Source organism: Manacus vitellinus, unplaced genomic scaffold (genome assembly GCF_001715985.3).
Source record: "Manacus vitellinus isolate BGI_N305 unplaced genomic scaffold, ASM171598v3 scaffold_1_pilon, whole genome shotgun sequence".
NCBI classification, from domain to species: Eukaryota; Metazoa; Chordata; class Aves; order Passeriformes; family Pipridae; genus Manacus; species Manacus vitellinus.
Genome location: NW_021939396.1, coordinates 48751126 through 48774114, shown reverse-complemented (window position 1 = coordinate 48774114; position 22989 = coordinate 48751126). Strand labels below are relative to the sequence as shown.

The 22989-nt window shown below is 38.8% G+C and overlaps 1 protein-coding gene across 2 annotated transcripts in view; it reads left to right on the top strand.

The window, feature by feature from the left end:
• Positions 1 to 22989, top strand: part of MYOM1 (myomesin 1) — a 71800-nt gene that overhangs the window by 36335 nt on the left and 12476 nt on the right. For both annotated transcript variants that reach the window (XM_018081179.1, XM_025895910.1), the window contains 15 exons: positions 488 to 671; positions 1633 to 1807; positions 4074 to 4195; positions 7059 to 7255; positions 7982 to 8108; positions 8760 to 8944; positions 9961 to 10075; positions 14906 to 15062; positions 15941 to 16047; positions 16158 to 16202; positions 19952 to 20088; positions 20944 to 21088; positions 21705 to 21764; positions 22019 to 22086; positions 22636 to 22749. In XM_018081179.1, coding sequence (XP_017936668.1) covers positions 488 to 671; positions 1633 to 1807; positions 4074 to 4195; positions 7059 to 7255; positions 7982 to 8108; positions 8760 to 8944; positions 9961 to 10075; positions 14906 to 15062; positions 15941 to 16047; positions 16158 to 16202; positions 19952 to 20088; positions 20944 to 21088; positions 21705 to 21764; positions 22019 to 22086; positions 22636 to 22749 — 1938 coding nt within the window. The remainder of the gene's footprint in view (positions 1 to 487; positions 672 to 1632; positions 1808 to 4073; positions 4196 to 7058; positions 7256 to 7981; positions 8109 to 8759; positions 8945 to 9960; positions 10076 to 14905; positions 15063 to 15940; positions 16048 to 16157; positions 16203 to 19951; positions 20089 to 20943; positions 21089 to 21704; positions 21765 to 22018; positions 22087 to 22635; positions 22750 to 22989) is intronic.

Below are 22989 nucleotides of genomic sequence, written 5' to 3'. Positions count from 1 at the left end.
ACAATTTACAATTGCACATGTTAATTTTTTTCTGGAAAATGAGGGTCAGATCCTGATGAGGGTAAGATTCCTTATTCTGGAAGCCACATCAAAAACTTTAAGAGTGACAAGCAGATTTGTAAGCAATGTAGCAATGTAGAGTTTTGCTTTTTACATGATGCTGAATATCTGCAGAACTTATTCTGAAAGTGGTCCAAACTGGATGCAGTTTTTAATCACATCACATCCTTGTGATGGAGAGGAGTTTAGCTTTGATATATAAAAACTGGTAAACTTTTACGTAAGTTTTCTGGAGTAGGTGGGCATCTGGCAGATTCATAACCTTTGAAATATGCTCAATCTATGAAAAGGCAAAAAAAAAGGGATGTGTTTCCCTGTTTTCCACAGCAGACATGTATTTAGTGGTCTGGGTAGAAAGCCTTGTTGAGTTAGACACTGAGCTTTCAGAAGCTTTTGTTCTGAACGCGGTTTCTGGGATTGTCTACAGTGCATTGCCGGCACAGAGGACTGGCAAAGGGTGAACACTGAGATCCCTGTGAAGTCTCCTCGCTTTGCAGTTTTTGATTTGTCTGAAGGCAAATCCTACTGCTTCCGAGTTCGCTGTTGCAATTCGGCTGGAATTGGTGAACCCTCAGAAGCAACTGAAGCCACTGTAGTGGATGACAAACTCGGTAAGTGTGTGATCATATATATTAAATTACCTCTATGGTAACTTTTCAGTTTGCGATGTAATTGTTTTGTCTGTAGGCAGATGGCTGCCCAGAAAATAATTCAAGTATGAAAAGTACTGAATGATTTATTCCCTTTAACTAAAATAATTTTGGTTTGGTTGTTCAACCTTTAATGTATAGTGAAATGGCAGATGCAAACCAAGGAAAATAACGATGCCAATAACTTCAAAGACTGCAAATAGCAAAAGAAAATGAAAACTCAAGGAAGTACAAAAATGTTTTGTTTTACTTAGAGTCTTAAATGCAAATAAGCCCAGACACCAGCAGAGTTCAATCTTCCTTGTTTGCCAAATTAAACAAAAATGAAGAATTTAATACTTACATGAATGAAGAGACTTTTTTCACTGGAAGAGGAGCCAAGATATTCAACACAGAAAAACTTCAGTAGCTACACCTACATTAGCAATTTGTTTCCAAACAGCAATGCAGATTTCAATACAATTCCCAGATGGTCTCTGTTTGCTTCATGTTGAGTTCTTGGAGCACTTTGATGAATGTGAGTTACATTTTTTAAGAAGAATAAAATGTCTCCTCGAATAGCACTATAGATGCACTTGGCTACTTAACAAGGGCATTGGTTTCTGGCTTACCTATGGACTCCACAAGATATTCAATGTGCACCTAACACATAGTACCTTTTAGGAGGCTCCAAATCACATCTCTGGTGCAGATATTCAGTACAAGGGAATAAACAAAATACAATTTAAATCATAGGCAATGGAGAAATGAGGAATCTCACTGCCAAAGGCTTGAGCCTACTAATCCTGTCCTGTCCTTAAATCAGAGAAGTTTTTTGAAGGTACTAGTTATGCTAATATAATCAAGAATAGAATGTCACTCTTATTTTATTTGTAAATCTTGACTGGCTGGTCACTAATGTATTTCTGCTTCTCTCCCATAGATATTCCCAAAGCTCCTGGCCGTATTATGCCAACTAGGAATACAGACACCTCAGTTGTTGTCACCTGGACAGAGCCCCCAGATGCCAAGGAGCTAGTTGGGTACTACATTGAGTCAAGTGTAGAGGGATCTGGTCGTTGGGAACCGTGTAACAACAATCCAGTGAAAGGCACAAGGTAATGAATTTTAAAGCATGAAAATTATGGTAACCAGTTTCTGACCTACTGGATATATGTGCTTTCCAGTCATTAACAATAGTAGAGGTAGTCTCTCTGTGGTAGCCAGAAGGCTGGAATCAGTCTTGCAGGTGAAACTCATAAGAAGTTATAAAAGCAGACTTCAAAGTGTGAGTCTTGTCCAAAAAGAAATTTTAATCTACCTTAAATTAGAAACAATTAGGCAAGGGGGAAGAAACATGGACGTGCTAGTGAAGAAAAGAGAAGTAGCTCGCTAGTTCTACTATTGTACAGTTTGACAAGAAACAGTACAGTGAGGAATGACTGGAGTTACAAATGTGGAAAACTAAACTGCATAATGTTTGGAAGCAAAGTGCTTTGTTTTGGAAGACTGCTGTAAACATGTCCGGACTGTGTATCTAGGCTGTCAGGAGGGCATATGAACTATATCATACTAACAATATTACTTTCTAATTGCTCTTTCACTTGCAATAAAATCAAGATATTAATGAACATTCATATATTGGATACAAACATTTCTTAGTGATATGTAGCTTGGTTTCTAGTCAGAAAAAATAATCAAGATTTAAGACTTCATATGTTAAATCAGATTTGGGTTTACTTGAATAAGGATATAATCTTCAGTCTGAAGGAATAATTGCAGAACTTTGTCTCAAGCAGATTGATGTCAATACAGAGGTAGTCCCTGCTTGTTATGACTGTCTATGGTTACTTGTAATGGCTATCCATGACAGCCCTTACTAAAATAAGTAAGGATCTCCTAAATACTCTTGGACCAGCTTTGTTTTTTAGAAAAGCATTGTAAATGCTTAGTATATCAAAAGTACCTAAATCCTCACTTTCTTGTGTGTGTTTTACTTGTGTGCACAAGTAAAACAGTTTCTGCTTAGTATTCTTTTGTGCATTTATATTGCAACAGATCTATGTGTCAATACTATATACTTTCATTATATACTTCCATGATTTGTATTATAGCTATATCAAGTATTGGTGAAGTTTTGTGCTGTTTGTTTACTGTAAAATATGAAATGTGATCTTTATTCACCTTAGAAATAAAAATATTTTTCCAAGTTAATATATATTGTGATATAACTACACTACATAGGTTTCTATCACTGCATTTTTAGTCACTGTGATATAATGTATGATGCAGTCAGGCACAGGCTTTCTGTTAACTCTTGGTTTTTCTAGTTGAGTCAATCTCAAAGCATTAGCTGTACTTCATAGTTTGCATTATGAAGAATATTTTGATCTTTTGAAATTTGTTTTCTGCACCCATCCTTGTGAAAGCAAATGATTTGGAGAAGTCTGGTAGAATGGGTAGGGAAAATTCAGCTCTGAAAATTTTGATACAGGTTCTACTTTTTCCCCTAAAATAAAACTTTGATTTTGTTTTCCACATTATATTTGCTTCATACATCATTGCATGATGTCAGTGTTGGTAGTACAAGACATGACATTACAAAGTAGAATGAAATAAAGGTCACATGCAATAAAAAAATACATATTGAAAAATAAATGTTATTTTAAATAAAAAGTTTAAATTTCCAAACCACAGTCTATTCCTAAATAAATTATTCCTGTCTTGGGAAATTTTGTGTTTTCAGGGTGGACACCAGAGAAAATTTAGGAGGGTGTTTTTAATGTGACAATTAAGTAATCTAGTAAAAAACCTATTCAAATAAAAGAATTCGTCTGGCTCAGATTATTGTACCATGTGTAGAAGCAAGAAAGTGAAATTAAAAAATCATTTAACTCTTGTAAAATGCCCTGTAACTTTTTTGAACAGTACAATTTTCCATTTATGGTTGGAAGTGATTTATGGAAGCTTGTGTTACATGTGTCTTTTACTTATGTAATGAAAATATCCCACAAGAAGCAAATATAGACCTTACCTCTGCAGATTTTCACATTTTTCTATTGGGAAGTATGGATTTTATATACTAGCAGAAGTAAAGTAGACCCTGTGGTAACACAAAAACTTGTGCAGTCTTAAGAAAGAAAGAGTGTTGGTAAGTGGTATGTCTAAAGAGACATGAGTTTAGACATTATCTTTATTAGGTAAACGAGGTGCTTAGATACCTTTTGCATTCTCTGACCTTCATATAAGGGGCTGGGGTCATGATTTATCCTTGGTTTTCAGAAACCAGAATAAAATTTATGGAAGAAATATTTTCTGTTCCCCCTTAGGATTTTCCTTTTCTTTATAATACTTCCTAAGTATTCCTTTACTGATTTGTTTTAGATTCATTTGCCATGGGCTCAGCAATGGTGAGAAGTACATTTTCAGAGTCAGAGCTGTTAATGCAGCAGGGCTCAGTGAATTTTCACAAGATTCAGAGCCTATAGAGGTGAAAGCAGCCATTGGTAAGCCATTTTCCATTGCTCTTTTCAATGGTATATATGTTGGGGTTTAATGAAGTAAAGAAGTTTTCAGCAATTATTTGTAACTAATCATTTTGGTTTACGATGTTGTCCACAAATAATAATTTATCCATAGATCCTATGGTCTCACAGCCAGAGTTTCACAGTCACTGCACTCTTGTAGACTGTTCACCTTCACTGTCCAGTCTTCTTCAGGTGTTTCTTGTGAACCACTGTATGAGGGCACTGTCAAGTTCACTTCATAGGTATCCTGGAAAATGGAATGTCATTCTGATTCTGTAATCTGGTATATCACCTCTAATGCACACCATCCTATATACAGTCAGTTTCTAAGAAATTTTTTTCCATACCTAAACCCAGTAATCAGTGTAATGTGTCTTTTGTAAACCTTCTATAACCCTGTGTGTTCTCCCTTTGCTGATGGATTATTTCTGTTTGCCACTGCCTGAACTAATCCATAAAGATTAATGAGATCATTGGGCTAGAATGAATTGCATGTCTGCAACATCCTCACTCTCATTTTTATCAAAACTGCATACCTCTCAACCTTAGAGCAAAGAGATGTGGCCCAAGGCAATTTTCTGAGATCATCTTGAAAGGATCAGAAATGTGACCTGGAAGATCTAATACTAAAATAATTGTAGCAAATTAAGAATACTATTAACATTCCATCTTGTTTTTTCTGCTCTGAAAACTAGAGATTATTAAAAAAAGCATTATTTGTGAGCAGGTTGAGAGGTATTCTACACATTTCAAGTTTTCGTAAATTCAAGCTTAACCTATTGTGCATAAACCCAGTCATTTGTCATATTTTGGCTGTATTTTTGCTGTATGTATTTCTTAAATTTGCTGACTAAATGAAGTAAAAAGAATGCATTCTAATCCAAAATGTCTTTGCTGTTTTCTGGCAATTATAGGGGGAGGATTGCTTCATGGTGTGTGTCCTGAACTGAGTGGTAAAGCTGGTGGACTAACAGACCACACTACCAGCTGGGAAGGCATGCATGAGACCTCCCAGCCTATCTTTGACACAGATGCTTTGCTAAAATGCAATGCTAAATTTAATAGAGACACACTACTCAGTAGCTGTGACAAACTGGGGAGTACAGGAGATTGTAACATGAGAGAAATGGTTAAGGATGCACCTGCGCCACAAAAAGTTGCTGCTAAGCAGGCAAGTAAGTCTCGACCCGAGGATCTTTTGACAGTGGAAAAAGTCAGAAAGAAGAAAGATGCAGGTGAGAATTAATAAAATAAATAGATTTCACTGCTTTGGTACATCCACTTCAGACTGCTGTAACCTCTGTTCATCCGTACCTCAAACGAATATGCTCTACAGTGATGCATCCTTCATCAGGCTCATCAATTATGTGCTCAACTCTCCATTAAGATCATTATGCATATAATGGTATTGGAGACCACTTTACAAATTCAGTGGTTACTGAAAGTGAAACATATAAATATGTTTAGTAATTTAATGGCTTGTTTGACTACATTTTAATGTATCCAAGTTACTGTATTATTTCTAGATCACTTCAGTAATTTGTTAGGAGTCTGGTTACCTAGTCCCTGGGTTATATATGTGGGCAGAAAACAAAATCTGATTACGATGGTAAGCATGAAAATCTGTGTTCTGTTAGGATATATGAAGATCCTTTGTGGATTTATGCCTAAACTACAGCTTATCTCTGACACACTCTGAATGCTGTGTTCTATCTCTGACTGATAACAATATGTAAGGAGGAAAACCTGTAAAGTTATAGGCACGTGTACAAAATCATGTTTTATGTTTTCAGCACTTAGACACCCCTTGTGCCCAAGAAATGTGGGGCTTGAATTTCATCCTGGTACCCAGTCAATGAACTGAACTCCTCCCCAGGCCTCTGAAATGAGACTCAAAAAGCTTGTGCAAAATGTTGAACAGAAAACAAAGTAGAGGCACCTGGGGCTATATGACCCTGATATAAAACATTGAAGACAAAAGAAATATAAAACATTGAAGACAAAAGAAAACGTATATGATGTGCGATTTCCATCCAAAGTAGGACTTAGGGGTCACAAGTAGGACTTTTCACTTGTGCATAACATACTGGATGCGGGCAACCATTTCTCCACTAGATACAGAAGAAATATAAGAAGTTGGGTTGGGATTAAGTGAATGATTTCTGCATTATTATAAAAAAATCTAAGACGGAGGATTATGCCATGCATTTTTTAATGTAAGTTGAAGTAACAGACATGTTCCATTTCTGGTCAGTCTACAGTGCCTATGATCACACTGTCTTCCACTAAGGTAAGCTTATGTGATGGGTGCAATGATAAAATTTGCGCAGTGTAAAAATGAAAAAGAAAAAAGAAACAGATAAAGTCCATTCTTGGGAGAGAAGAATGCGAGACTATTTAAAAAAGAAAAGGAACCACAATGCATATTGTATGTGTGAAAAAAGGTTTGGTTCCTGCAAAAGAAAACAAATCATTGCATCTCCAAATTTTTTTACTTTTCCTGTAATGATAGTTTCCATTCCTCATTTTTCACAATATTAAAGTGAGTCCTGATCACTTGCATCAGAGCTGCAATTGCAACACATTCTTTCACTATGCATCAGCTTGCTTCAAAAGCAGGGGATCCTGAATAGTCATTCCTATGCAGTTTGGACTTCTGCATTTGGGTTGTGGAAGCTTTTATCCTGCATTTCTTATTCCAGCTCCAGAAACTTACCTTGAGCGCATAAATATTGTCCTACTTAGGAAACGCAGGGTGGGAGCCACCTGAATACGGTAAGTGAAAGCCAGTCTGACAATTGAAGTATTACTTCCTAATTATGTGTTATTTACATTGAAACAGCTGCTCCATCTCAACCTTATGACATCGTGGTACTTGAGAGTGTTCGTGACTCAATGGTATTGGGATGGAAAGAACCTAAAGTCACTGGTGGAACTGAAATTACTGGCTACTATGTGAACTATTGTGAAGTGGTTGATGGAGTTCCTGGAAAGTGGAAGGAGGCCAACATTAAGGCTATTACTGAGAGAGCATACAGGGTAAGAGATTACCTTCTGTTATTGCTGGGGGTACAGACAGTATTTCCAAAACAAATCTCAAAGACACGTTGGGTTGAATTCTGATTCAATGTACAGATAGCTGTTCAGAGGGTTTTAAATCCATGATGATAAATTTATTTAGCTCTGTTAAACTTCCCTGCAAAATTGTACACTTACCTATTAGTCTAGCATCAACTGTTGTGTGTAAATTCACTGACATAGTCTGGTTTGTAAGTCAGGCCCTCACAAGAAATGGCATTCCTACTGGGTTTGGTGGACATACCCCAGTGATTGCTGGTGCTGGAACCAGCCCTGTGCCAGCTGCATTTTGTGATCAGTTCTTGACCCAATTTAGAGACAGTGCTAGCTACAAACTTGTTGAGCTGCTTTAGAAATGAAAAGCAATGCCAGGACAGAGTTTCACCCCACTATGAGGACAACTCTTGTCTTAAGTGATCTTGTTCTGTACCACGAGGCACACTAAGATGATTGTTGAGTAATACCCTGTTTCCTCCCTGAATATTAAAGTGTCTATCAATGGGAAAAGAGGGTTACAATTTGAATGTGCTAAGACCACTCAAATATGCTTGTCAAAAAAAGCTATCAATAGGGTTTCCATCTTCAGGCACACTTAAAAGCATGCTCATGCATTCAATAATTGCTATTGTGACTTTCTGCTAAAGATTCAATACAAAGTTAATAAGTACCATCTTATTGATCCTGCAGATAGAAAACCTGAAGGAAAACATGGTGTACCAGTTCCAGGTGGCTGCTGCTAACCTGGCTGGGGTTGGAACACCCTCCAAACCCAGCAAGCCCTTCAAATGTGAAGAGTGGACCATTGCTGTACCTGGTAGGATCCTGAGTGGGACACAGCCCAAGGGTGCTCTCTGATCTAAGTCCTCAATGCAGTCAGTTTGCAAAGGAGCCAATGGGGCCCTGAAGTTCATGCCCAGGCTTGAATCTCCATCACTTTGATTTAGTACCTTTACAGTGATGCATTACGTAATTCCTTTTATCAGTAGCATTTTGCAAGCAGCCTGTATTTTTTTTATCTTTCCTTCTTGTTCCTCTACTGTGTCTGCCATTTTGCTTTCTAGTTTAAATAGTAGACATAAATACCTGCCTAAGGTACAAGGCAGAGAAGAATGAGGTCTTGTAACCCCTGTGTAAATGTATCACTTCAAGGCCAGATCCCTTTACACAAGCAGGACATTGGTTTAATAATTAACTTATTTCCCAGAGTTTGAAGGTTATTTGTCAATTTTGTAAGTTCATGAATATTTGATCAAGATACCAGTCTCAGCCAATCAGATTGATTTTTGGACCAGTCTTTTTAATTGGCACAGGTTGCATTTACATCAGGTCTAGATATGATACAGAGGAGCTGCACGTTATGTCAGTTCTGGGTACACCATGTGTGTCTGGTTTTGATCTCTGAAGTCTTATGCATTAGTCCCTTTCAAATTTATTTTGATACCACAACTCCAACTTTACCTTTCAGGGCCACCCCATGATGTCAAATGCACAGAAGTTAGGAAGGACTCTCTGGTTTTACTGTGGAAGGAACCGGTTTATACCGGCCGTAGTCCCATAGTTGGTTATTATGTTGATATGAAGGAAACTGAAGCAAAGGAGGAACGCTGGAGAAGTGTCAATAAGAAGCCACTTCAAAAGAAATACTTGAAGGTAAATAGCCAAAGGTTCAAATATTGGTATAACAGTATAACCTTGAGGAAGTCAGTCTTCAGTAGCATCATCCTGTGCTGATCATGGTTCCACTAAATGGAATACTTAGTAAGTTATATTGGGCCAATAATACACACATGTAACAGCTGTATAGACAGACAAGATGGTAACTCTGAACACAAACTGGTATGACAAGCCTAAAAATAAAAGAAAGCACTGCTAAAACCAAATACCATCCTTGTAACACAGGAGGCATCCGTAGCATTTGCTGGCTCAAAGGGTATCACTATACAAAACCAGATGCTTTGATAATGTGGCAAGTGATTCTTTCTAATACAAAGTACCCTCTCTTCACATTTCACAACAAGTTAAACTCAAGCTTTTGCACTATTATGCTACATAATTTTGTGGAATGGCTTTTAAATAAGGGAACATCAGTATCTCAGTTCTAGAGATACATCTGAAGTAGGTTTGCTATTTGTATGCTTTTCAGAGTATTTGAAAGACAACTCGCTTTAAAACATGATCCTTTCATGTATATTTTAAAGTAGTATTCACAGGTGTTATAGTGTCAGTATAATTCCTCAAGTCACAACAACTAAATCTGTACAATTAAATGCCCTCCTGTTTCTAAATAGGTGTGGCTGACACTTATTACCCTGATAATTTCATTTTTAAAAGTCAGCATTTATCTGCAGTAAAAGACTGTGATGTTTCAGAGGTCAATGTACAAGAGTTGAAAACACCCTGTTCCAAAACCAATGCTCCTTTTGCAAAAAAGTCAATGACAGTAATGACGCTGTCTGAATGTTAGCTGTGCACACAGGGAAGGAGCAAGTCATACAGATTAGTCATGTCACTCTGGAATTGAAGAAAAAAAAAGAGAGAGCTGGAAAACCAATGAAACAAAACAAGAAAGGAAATATAATTGTCAAGTATCCAGACTGATCTTTATAAGCATGAAATTAAAATCAGTCTTTTGCAACCCATTGTGTGTGTATATTTGGTTCCTCCAGATTGATGGCCTAACACAAGGTGTGAGTTACGTGTTTCGCGTGCGGGCAACAAACCAGGCTGGTGTTGGGAAACCATCAGATGTCACGGATGCTGTTTTAGCTGAAACACGACCAGGTTTGTTAGAAATACTTCCTCTTTTTCATCATATTTACACAGGTTCCTGTTTGTGTGATGTGTTCACCTGCAAGCTACATGCCAACAGCCTCACCTCTCTCAGGTCAAGCTTTTTTACAAAGCAAGATATGAGTTGAGGGTTAGTTTCTTGTCTGGTATATTTTAAGGTCAGAACTGATTTTCTTACCGTAACTACAGGCTCAGGAATATAAAGATACAATAAAGTGTTAAGATTTGCATGTGTCTATAGATAAATAAGCAGAGGACCCACTAAAATCAGTTCAACCAAACAATAAACCACAGATGTAGATTTTGCCCTTCCTATATTAAACTCATTGTTTATACTTTATCATTCTCCTTTTTGTGTGTAATGTCCCTCAGGAAAGGGTAAAAAAAAATATTTTTTTCCCTTGGTCTTTAAAATAAAGGCTTTAAAAGCACAATGAAGTCACTTTGGAGACCACTTTCAGTAGGAATTTAAGTGCAACTGTTTGCTGGAGTCATCCTCAAAGGCTGGCTCCATCATGTCTGTAACTCCAGAAAAAAATGCAGGAACCAGTGCAAAGGCAGAATCTCCATACCTGGAACTTCAGGAAACTGCTGGGTTCCATTTAGCTATACAAGTAACTTAGGTGACTTTGGTCAGAGACAACAACTTTTTTTGTCACTAAGTCCCTAACAGAAAACACAAGTGTGGGCTTGTGGCTTATTCATCTATAGATTTTAGAAGTGCAGAGTTCTATGAGGTGCAAGAACAAATTCCCAGATATTTTAACCAAATCTAGTATAACGTTAGTATGATGTAAGAAAGTACAGGAGTACAACCCAACCTGGATCCACTGTACACACTCTTTTCCTCTGACAAGTTCCCTTCCTACACCTGCAGACTCTCATACTTGATCTCGCCTGCAAAGGTTTCAAAGAGCAAGAAGGAGGGCAGGCACTGGGCAGACAGGACAGGGGCCAGGGACAGCTGGACACGGGGACCATAAATAGCAGTTCATGGGCACAGACAAAGGAGGTGGCTGTCTGAGCAAACCGCTGCCTACTCTGCCTACACAGTAAGGCAGACGGCTGCTCCCGCCTGGAGAAATAGGCGGGATTTATTTGGGATGCTATTGACTGTGAGGTGTTGTGAGGCATTGAGCAGACATCATCAGTGATCACCAGATCCTACTCCCACCCCAGATGCCTTGGGAGCATTTCCCTGAGATCCTTTCCCTGTTTCTGAACCCCAGACCCATTTTCACATCTTCTGTTCGCACAACAGCACTAGCCCAGCCCTCCTAGATGCCTGGTCCTTATGGCCACGGCAGCAAAAATTCTAACAAGCATTGAGTTAGCTCTCAGCGAGGCTGTAAGTCAAAAAATCTGAATAAGGAGGTCTGAAGCTGGGCGTGTAAAAGAACTGGAACACTCCAAGTGGGGAGACTGGGGTGACTGCTAGTGAGGCTGGGAAGAAGGTACTAGAATAAGCAGATGGTCAGTTGAAAATGTGTAAGATTGGGATACAAGGATGATAAAAAGGGCAAGTGTGTGAGTAAGAAGGGTTTGGAACAGGATCTTTGAAAAATACGAGTCATAATTTCAGATCTATAAGGCTGCTGAAGCGTGAGGGCTATTTCCATTACCTGCAAATGGAGTAAGGCAAAACTTAGAAACTTATTCTTGAAAACAGCTTATATACAGCAACCACTTCTAAAAAGAGAATGAAACCACTATTAGTACTAAATTTTTTGCTTTATTAATCCATTTTCATTGAGAATTAATATCCACATGTCATACTTTTGATAGAAAGTTGTGATGATAACAACCTTCAAGTGCACTAAATAAAGGATTGGCCACGCCATTACAATTAAAAAAATACGAACATAAACTCTTCTGAAGATGAGCATCATGACCAAAAAAATTGTACATAGTTTTCAGTGTTCACTCAGGTGAGGTGCATGTCCACCTGGCAACATGAACTTGAGCAGAACATTTCGTTTACAGATCTCACCGTTAGAGAAGGGAGGTTCATAAGTGTAACATCTGAGGGATCACCGGAAAATCAGGATTTGGCCCAGTGAAATCTCAGGGAAGCTAAAAATGGTTTACTTGTACAAATCTACTTGACCCATATTTTGAGCTGAGATCTGCTGGTACAGCATCCACCAAACTAAGCTTCTCAGAAGTATTAAGAAAGGACAAAAAGCTTATTAAAAACAATTATTTCAGAAAGCAGTCTCTTGGGAAGGGTTCCACCTTTCTCATTCAAACCACACTAATTTCAAGAACAATCATACCATTTCTTTAAAATTACCACAAGTCTTTTGGTGTTGCCCAATGAATGATGCCTTTATTAACATCTTGGATGGAGACAAAACATTGTCAAATCTCTCTAGACAATTCCTGCTGGAATTCTACTTTTGGCAAATGTGTAGAATCAGAAGACAACTGAGCTTTCCAATCAAAGAATGTAAGCAAACAATATCCTGAATGAAAATACTTGCTTTCATACAAAGGCTACCAGTTGTCTTTATCCAATGAAATGTGTAAATATACTGGTACGATACTTTGCATCCACCTTCTTCTCTTTGGAAACCACATTTAATTTTTGTAGTTATCTTCTAAAATTAAATGAAAAAACACAACCACATAAACAAATACCAATCCAGGATACTTTTGAGCTGTAACTTTGTCTTTTGACAAAAGCACTTCAGCATGTGTGGTTCTCACAGGAAGCAAGGGAAATCCAAGAGTAGACAGCAACTCTTCCCCATTGCCGCCCTTAGTTCTTGTGTATCTTGGTACAAAGCAAAATTAGATTCTCACCCTGCATCAGTCACTTGAGAAGCGATTGAACCTCAGAAACTAATGAAACCCTGTCCCATTCAACTTTTCTGACTATCCATATTCAAAATTATGCCACTAACTTTAGTGTTTTAAAGATGTCTGCTTTATGTTCATGTTAATTTGTTCCTGTCGATGCAATAAAAAAACCTCAGATAAATGAAGTTTTGATATGACATCTAAGTATTTTATTTCTTATTGTAACTTTAAGAGAAGCTCTGGATGATATGTTGAAACCAACAAGCTATGTAGAGGAGGGAAATTAAGACTACTAGTACTATGGCAGCTTGTTCAGCTCCACTTTGCAGGATAGGTGGAGAGAGGTGTCCAAATCCAGTCAGTAATTTAGACAGAATTTTTTTTTAATCATATAAATATTAGAGGTAAATTCCATCATCACTTCTGGAAATAAATGCTACGCACTGTTATTGTAATGAGAATACTTTAAAACAAATATAAAAGATTCTGCTATTCAAATGAACCTTATGGCTGTAATTCTTTGTATGTCACATAAAATGCCATCAAAAGATTCATATCCTAATGGATAATGGTCTACAGGAAAGTAAACACTAATGAAATTTCAAGTGATGAATTTTGCATATAATAAATTAAATTATAAAAAAATTGCAAATATGCTGCTGCCTAATAAAATATTTGTAGACCTTAGACTTCATTTATCACATATTGGTACTTAATGTGCTTCACTACTGCAAGGGCTGGTTATCAACAGCATCAAAATGGGAATATTAATCTCATCTTCCATTAAACACGTTTGGCAAATTATAAGACTAAGAAAGCTGCATGTACACCAATTCTCATTACAGGAGCTGCTCGCAGTGCTGGAAAAGATGTGTATAGCCTTAGGATGATGAAACACAGAAATCTCCTTGTATGCTTGAGGGTCATTAAGAAATAAAGCATTTAATCTCAGTGTCAAGAATAAGGCTCTTGCCTTTAAGGTACAATACTTTGTGGAGAAACTGTGTCATTGGCATTCTGGGCAGCCCAGAATTGTCTTAGCCCAAGTAATAGGACATGAGTGCCCTATTCAGATGCAAGATCCAGCTCAGAGCTGTTCAGGAAAGGAGGTTGGATGTTCTCCAGCACCTCTCAGTGCACACACTCTCCCTGACATTCTCAGACAAGTTGTTGAAATGAACGTTAACGCCACAGATGATGAGCTCGCCCAGTTACCCAAATCCCAGATGAAATTCCCTCAGCTTCACTGGGGTGAGAGTGAGCAGGATAGAGATGCCTTCAGGTTTCTGACACGGGATTCACCCCCAGCGCCTTTTAAAGAACAAACTGGGTCACCATATCCAGCTCAAGAACCGTAGGTACTGGCAAAACAGGGTGGCTGACTTAAGCAGCTAATTGCAAATATTCACTCCCTTTGTGGGCCCAGGATTAATGGTGCAGACGGTGGCAGGGCCGGATGCCAAGCACAGCAATTAAACCAACCTCCTGGAGTGAAGCCAGTGTCACTGAAAATGTGCCCCAGTCGCACAAGGGTGCACTGCGGGGGCGACTCAACTGCTTCCTCTTCTACCTCCTGCACCTCTTCAAACGCCCACGTTTGCACACGTTTTTCCCTTTACTGCTCTTAGCCTATTAGAGGATAGGAAATTCATGCTGCATAATGAAAGATCTAACTACCCCCTAGTATGGAAAATATTTCTATTTAATATTTCACACATTTAGTGGATTTAGAGGCTTGGTTTGTTTCCTCCAGTTTTTTTCATAGCAAATATCATAACTCTCATGTGTGCTTAGATGCTTAGACTTGCTCAAATAAATCAGTTGATTTATAATGGGTTTTAATCTGTGGACTAGAAAAAGAACTGTTCTTATGAATCAAGGACCAGTGAGTGCAGCAATTTATGTGCCAGCTGAGAAAATGGCAAGGATCTGCTTAATCAACCCTATGAATGATATCTGTATATATCTATATTGCTGGCTTCTCTGAGAAACTGGAATTGCCTTGTTCATCTCTTTAAGGAACCAAGGAAATTGTGGTTGATGTAGATGACAATGGAGTAATTTCCTTGAACTTCGAATGTGATCAGATGTCTCCAGACTCTAAGTTTGTTTGGTCCAAGAATTATGAACCAATTGAGGATGACTCTCGACTGAACATCGATACCAAAGGCGGAAAGTAAGAACTCCCAAGGGAAGCCACAGTCTCATGTTTGAGAGATCTAGACAGTCACAGAAATCCATCCTTTTGATGCATGACCTCACTAAGAGCTAAACCCACCTCTTACTTGGAGGCTACTTCCTGAGTGTGCTGTTCTCCAGCAAGTCCATACACAGACTATCTGGAAATAGTAGATCACACAGAATGAGTCAGACCTCCTCTTTGGGGAATTTAGTTATGTTTAGGCATGGGGAGAAAAAATTTGTGCTCTGTCATCTTATAACCTCTCAGTCAAGGCAGATTATTATTATTATTATTGCTATTGCTATTATTTTAAATCTCCAAATAATAAAATTATCTGGCTGCTTGCAAAATGCTTTTGCCATGTAACACAGCTGTAATCTTTGGAGCTGCTGCAGTAAGCAGGGTTTTCTTCTGATGGTATCACCATGGCCCACTTTAGCAATTTACATAACGATCTCCAAGCCCATTCTGTTTCTTCAGGCTTCTCACAGAGGAAGGCATGGCGAATGCACAGGTTCAGCCCCTGAAGGGCCTGTGTGCTCTTCTAGTGATGTAAAAGCCATACTGAAAGAAAAGGGGACTCACCATAATTACAGTGTTGCATATGGAAATTGAATCGACCTGTAGTTACAGTATCCTTCTAGGGTCATCAAAGACTTGACAGCATTCTCTTTTTTTGGTACTATCTCCATTTGTACCACACATGATAGGACCTACCCTGGTTTATAGTCGCCTGAGCTGTGCATTTGCCTGTTCAGTCAGAGCAAAAGCTAATACAAGACTATTTTTGTCTGCTGTTTTAGACATAAAGGAAGGGTTTGGTTCGGATTGATCTCACCTTTTTATCAAAATGCTTTTTTTTCCCCCTAAAGGTCAAAAGCTTCCTTTAAGGATCTTGGAGAAGATGATTTGGGAATTTACTCTTGTATTGTTACAGACACTGATGGAGTTTCATCAAGTTACACAATTGATGAGGAAGGTAGACACAATGCCTATTGGGCATGCCTGGTTTGCTTTCACACCTATTTTTTGCTGCTTCTGTGTTTCTTGGATCCAGACTTTATATTATTTCTTTTATGTCTTTTGCAGAAATGAAACGCCTGCTTGCTCTGAGCCACGAACGCCAATTCCCAAGTGAGTACATCCCATGTCTGTAGGGGAGAGTGGGATATCACAAACTGATGAAGATGTCCCTGCATATTGCAGGGAGGCGTTGGACTAGATGACCTTTAAAAGTCCCTTCCAACCCAAACCAATCTATGATTCTATGATCACAAAGCTCATGCCACCATCAAGTAGGGAGATCATTACAGTAAGTTCAAGTGAAAATGGTTTTGAATTGAAAAATCTGAGATTCCTTTATTTTTTTCTCTTTCTTTCAGTACATTTGTGTATCACGGGTGTTCTTCCCAATCAGTTGCAGGCTACTGATCTAGGCATACAATAACTCTATATAACAGCTGGAAAATAAGTATCATGTTGGCTTTGTTTCTTCTGCAGAACAGACTTTTATACTTACTCAGCATACCTAACCTGATTTGAAAACCAGAATTTGAAAAATTATCTAGCTTCTCTCCAACTGAAGTTAGCATAAGTTAAATTTAAGATTAACAAAGCAGGCAAGTGTAGTAAATTCAGCTGTAATGATCTATACATACAGAATTTCCCTGCTGAAATTCATTCCCTCCCTCTTTCTGTAGCATTTGGCAATATGGACATTCTTCTTGCAACTTTAGATGGTATTTTTATCAATTCCACAGACCTCCCATACCTTTATGATGTCCTGGTAGTGGCAAAACTCAGTTATTTTCATTGGAGTGGGACTTTTAAAAATGGGGAAAAAATAATATTGGATTGTATAATGAATTTTATTGCACACAATGAGATGAGACGTAAACCGCATTTAATCTTCTCCCGCTACATTCTCTTTTACTCTGTTCAAGACCCTGAAACTCTTGTTTTAACATCTTCAGATTTGTGTATGCACTGCTGACACCTCTCCCAGCTCAGCCCACACTGCACCTCTCAGCTCAGTCCAAACTTGGCTGCAGAAATGGCCTTTTTGCCCACATCATCTCTCTTTCTCATTTCCTTCTGCATCTTTTTCATATCAGCTCTACTCTTCTCAACATACTATATCACCTTTTGACAGCTTAATGATAGCCTAAACATCCCTTGGTTTACTCCTGCTCCTCCCAATTTTTTCCTCCTAATTATATTTTGACACTGAAAGTTAGTCGTCACAAAACCTTACTGCTGCAGCACGACCTCACTTTCCCTGACCCTTCCCTTCTGAGGGCTCTTCCATGCTTTGTGTTCACAACTAATGCCACAAAATAAGCTCCTCAGATCATGTCATCTCTTTTGTGCTGTATTAGGTAACAGCACACTTCTAGTTGTGCATGAGCTTCCAGAACGCACAGGCAAAAAGGGAGATCACTGCAGAAAGTATCCTTAAGGAGGAAACTGTCTTACTTGCTTTGCCCACTCCAGGCCATGTGGGCACTTAAAATAAATACATATATATATTACAAATAGGGGTTGAGATTCAGCTGACTATGCCTATGAGGTTAGAAAAATAATAATGAGCTTCTCTGGATCAACATGAAATCTTAGTCATATCTTCAGATAATCTGCTTGAGGATTATCCAAATTCTTAAAAACCAAAATTAGTTGCTAGGCACTTCTGATTCAACATGAGCTCTTGCATGTTGCCTTGTTTGTACTTCTGAAGAGCAATTAATGGTAACTTCTGCTTAGAAACACCTGCAGCCAGTAACTCCATTGTTTCAATAATGCAGCCTCACAGAACACAGCTATGTTTGGGTGCAATAGTGCATTGGTGCTAGGTAGAAATAAATTTTTCTAACTCTGCAATTGAGTAACTGCCCGAGGGCTCCCTGTCAAGTACTGGCAGTAATTTGTGATGCTATAGAAATAGGATGTAAAACCTTGTAAGCATGATGGCTGGAAAATGACTAAAGTAGCTGCCATTTGGTGCTTATGGAAATATTCTAAAATAAGACTTTTGCTTGTGGCAGACTGTAATGCAGGTTTGTCCAGTTCTTTTGGGCTGAGGAGCAAACAGCCTTTCCACTCCAAAAAGAATCTTTTTGCATCCTTTCAGCCCTTTATTTAACAGCTTCTGAGATACTTTCCTCTCTTCCATGTTAGACTAAGATATTCTTAGTTAATTACAGGCAAGCCAAGTGGGGGTTTAAAATTGCTGTAGAGCTGACAGTGAGACAAAAGCAGTGCAGCCTGATGTCTATTCACACTCCCACTTGCTTCCTGTGCATTTCAGTCACTTTGTTTTGAGAAATTATGCAAGCCCTGAGATTCCTTCTGTTCCTTACATACAAAGGGATAAACTGGGTGAGGAAAGCTCACACAGACCATTCGCACAGCTGGGGCACACTCCTGTGGGGTTATCTTTGCCCCGCTCCCTCATGATAATGCTGCCCCTCCAGGCTCTCCCCTCTCTGGTTAAGCCTGTGTTGTTTTTGTAATTGTCTTTGTTTCCCTATGACTGTTGCCTCACCTCCCAGAAGCCTTATTTTCACCAGAGACAGACCCTGTGCAACTTAGGCGCCAAAAGCATACATGCAGGTGTGGGAAGGAGAAGCAATGAGCATGGGAAAGAAGGAGGCTAGGGGTCCTCACCCCCTAAGTTTGTTTGGCATTGGGGTGGGATGACAGTTGTGCTCCAGAAGGCACTTCAGTCATTTAGGACAGTGCAAATATAAAGATGAGAGAAATTAGACACTACTTCGGTCCCAGTCCTCTCCTACTGTAACCGAGTCTTTGCATGCATGGTGCTAAAGAAACCACCCTGCCCTGAGATTCCTCTGGAAGGAGGTGTGTCTTTACACTATCACCAAACTATATCATCACATATTTAGCAACGTGTTTGTACACTGTCCTCAGCTGTTCCCTGCTACACCCTGGCACTGCAGACTTTACACTGCTGAGAAAGCAGAGATTGGGGGAAGAGTTCACACACAGCGTACGTAATCCCAAGAGTATGACTTGTCTTGAGAATCTGAGCATCCACTGAGACAGATAAAGCAATGGGAGCCAATAAAATGAGCAATATGCCCCAATATCAGAGTCTAAATGCTCATGCTTAATGTTACCGACTATGGTATCCTAAAGAAAAGTTAAAGTGAAAGCAAGCTGAGGACTGTTACTAATAAGAAGAAGGAAATATTAAAAAAAAAGAGACTAATATTACCTATGGTATAGTACATGATTTTTATGGGTTTTTTCCCCTGTTAACACAATGAATTGGTTTACATGTGGGCGATTTCCATTATTCATAGGAAAACAAAATGTACTGGGAGGACAAAGGGTGTACTGTGATACTTGGTGATCCTGGAGACGGAGGTTCCACACAGCAAAGGGTCAGAGTGCTTGCAGAAGTCTCCCAACCTGCAGCTCAGCTGACTTTCTGATCTGGATTTGTGCTTTGGGGTTGTTTCCTTTTTCCTCTGAGTCACTTCACTGTCTTACAGTAATATTGTTAGGCAACTCATTAAACATGGGTCTGCACCATACAGAACTCATATCATGCTGCACAGATACTTGCTGTTTAACTTTGAAATAGCCTTGTATTAGAATGGAGCATAACTCAAATGCTGAACACTTTTGGTTTGTACAGACCTTGTGATTGAAGGATCAGAAGTTTAAATCTTATCTGTCATCCTATAACAGATATATGTGGGTGGAGAGGCATTCTGTCTATATGAAAAGCCATCATAAGCTAGTTACCTTGCATACAGTATCCAAGTATGAAAGAATAAGTGGCTTTCTGAAAGTAGAAGAAAACAGTTATTGGGGCACTGGCAAAATATATACCTCATTCTTTTCTTTCTTCTTTGTAGCTATCCCACTTACTTCTGAGTTGGCAGTGGAAATTTTGGAAAAAGGAGAAGTGAGATTCTGGTTGCAAGCTGAAAAACTGTCTGGCAATGCAAAGGCCAACTTTGTATTTAATGATAAGGAGATTTTCAATGGAGAGGTAAGCCTTTTCACTGCTAAAATGTGTTTGCATTTTTATGAGTATCAATGAGTATTAATGTCTCTGTCCCTAATATACTTCCAACTACTATTCCACACTAATGCATTTTTATGAGAAATAACATAAGTCATGGAAAGCATAAATAGAAAGATTTTGTCTATAGTTCTGAGCTCCAGATCAATTCTACTGGATGCAGTTTATACAGGGAAGTTAAATGCCTTCCTGCCACCTGAGTACCACATGTTCTGCTAACTAGTGGGGACCACAGCTGTTCCTGCAATAAAGTAGCCCCAGGTAAGCAGCTACTGTGGTTTCAAGGAATCACTGCAGTAACCCAGATCCATCCTATCTCCTTCATCTATGGCTCTAGAATACCCTTGTGCTTGGTTCTCACCTCCTTTTGTTGTTTGGAGGAATTTATTACAGCACAGAAAAATTCCCAAGCAGTTGTTTCCAGCAGCAAACTTTGTTACTCCCAAAGACAGGACATGGCATGTTTTTATTGTAACACTGATATCAGATAGAAGGCAGAGATGGCACATTCTACATAAAACCTTATCAAATATAATCATGCTCAAAGAAAGAGTTATTCTGAAGACATGCAAATCTAAACCTTTCTCATGAAAAAGGACACAGTACTCACTGTACAACATGGATGTCACATGCTTGTATAGCATCAATAAATAGGCTTCACCTTCAATAGATTTATTTAGCTGGAACTAGAGACAGTGGGACTCTGGACAAGTGGGTGTCTGAATTAAGAAAACTGAATTTCATCTATAGATATGCAAATATTCACAAATATTTTCTGTCTCTGATACGCATCAACTGTTGTTTTACTTTCCACTCCTGAAGAAATATAAAATGAAGGTGGACCAGACGACCGGCCTTATTGAAATGATTATGGATAAACTTGAGGAGAAGGATGAAGGCACTTACACTTTCCAGCTGCAGGATGGAAAAGCAACCAATCAATCTAGCCTTGTCCTCATTGGTGATGGTAGGCTAATCTGTATTATGCAGTGGGTTGGAAAAATTATACAGAGGTTATCTCAGTTGTTGCCTTCACTTTCCACTGTTTTCAATATCAGTAGACCTTCTAGGTTTTTTATGTCACAGTTTTGTCTGCCTCACACAGGACAGGGCTTGTGTGCGAACTGAAATTTTTAAAGTGATGGGAGAAAGGGGAATTGTTACAGAAATGCAAAATATTGCAGCATGTCATGGTTAGCTTTTCTATGGGTGGAATGAAAATTTCCCATGTAAGAAGCCCATTCAGCCAGGAACAAGCAGCTGCACCTGTTAGAGCTCAAGTGGCTGCTGACACTGCTGCCGCTCATTTGCCTTCCTACCAGGAGTGGAAAGTAGCTGTATGACTGGGGATTGCACATCATCAGACAGGACACATTAAACTCCTGACGACTGCAAGCAGCTGGGAAAGTTGAGTTAGCTGTAATCAGCTTCTGACACTCTGAAATTTCCTGTGAAAACCTAACCCCGTGGCTGGATGCTCACTGACATCCAAGGGACACAATTGCTCCTAACTGTTACAGCGACATTCAGCACCCTACAAATGGCACATGAAGTTTAACCTTCTTACTGGTTTTAATTCCTAGTATTCAAGAAGCTACGGGATGAAGCAGATTTCCAGAGAAAAGATTGGCAGAGGAAACAAGGTGATAATATGACTATTTATAAGAATCACATATGTGTTAGCCCACTAAGAGTTCGATTATACTTTTATATGCTAATTTGAAATAGATGAGTTTTATTCTGTTACATGGTTATTTACCTTCTAAAGGAGAAATAAGAAAAATAAAATTATATTAAAATATAACTATTCCTGTCAAGTAAAACACGTCTGTCTTTGGTTTTGTACCATGAATACCATTGATGTGACCTTTAAAAACATATGTGTAACTTTAAACAGGTCCTCATTTTGTGGATGAACTGGGATGGGAAGTTACCGATGAGTGTAACGTGATGCTGAAATGTAAGGTAAGGGACAAAGAAAACCGAGTTCAATGTTCAAAGCACTTTGACCTACCACTACTAGATGGTGAGGGTGGGAAGGGACTAAAGACACACCCTTTGCTTTTGTACTCCCAACTGCATATTGGATAGTGACAGAGCTTCTGAAGGGTAATCATGCTGGGGCAAAAGCTCATTATGTGTAACAAAATACATTAGAAAATAGCTTGAACTTTTTAGGTCTGTCAGCTACCCACTCAGGGAAAGGCACCTGAATAGGAATGGCAAGTCTTTACAAATCCTGTAACTTTCTCATTTTTGGCCTGTTTATGTGTGCAGAAATAGCCTGAGCAGGATTCACTGTTTCCCTGAGCTCCTTTTGTCTCTCTTTTCATCCCTGCTGTTTTCCCTCTTGCCTCCCTCATTTTAAAATGGAGGCTTGCAATAATTCACTACAACCAAGTTGTAAAGCTTGCTTTTCTTTCATGAGAGACCTGAACAGGCTAACCCATGTGACACTGAGTTCCCCTGCTCAAATGAAGAGAATAATTGCGATGTGGTTTTCATCCATCCTAGGTGGCTAATATTAAGAAGGAAACACACATTGTATGGTACAAAGATGACAGGGAGATAATGGTAGATGAAGAACATGACTTTAAGGATGGAGTGTGTACTCTGCTGATATCAGAGGTGAGTGACTGTCCTCATTAGCCCTCAGTTGAAGTTAGTGCTGCGAACTCAGATGAATGATATGATCTAATCTGATACTCCAGCAGAACAATTGAAAAAGGAAGTGGGTTTTAAAAATGGAAAAACTCACAAGGCGTCTGTGTTTTAGCTAAAGAAAATGTCTGTCTGTAACTGCTTGTTCGAGTTTTCAGGAAATGATGACTGAAGAGATAATAAGCTTGTCACTTCCTTTGCATGTCA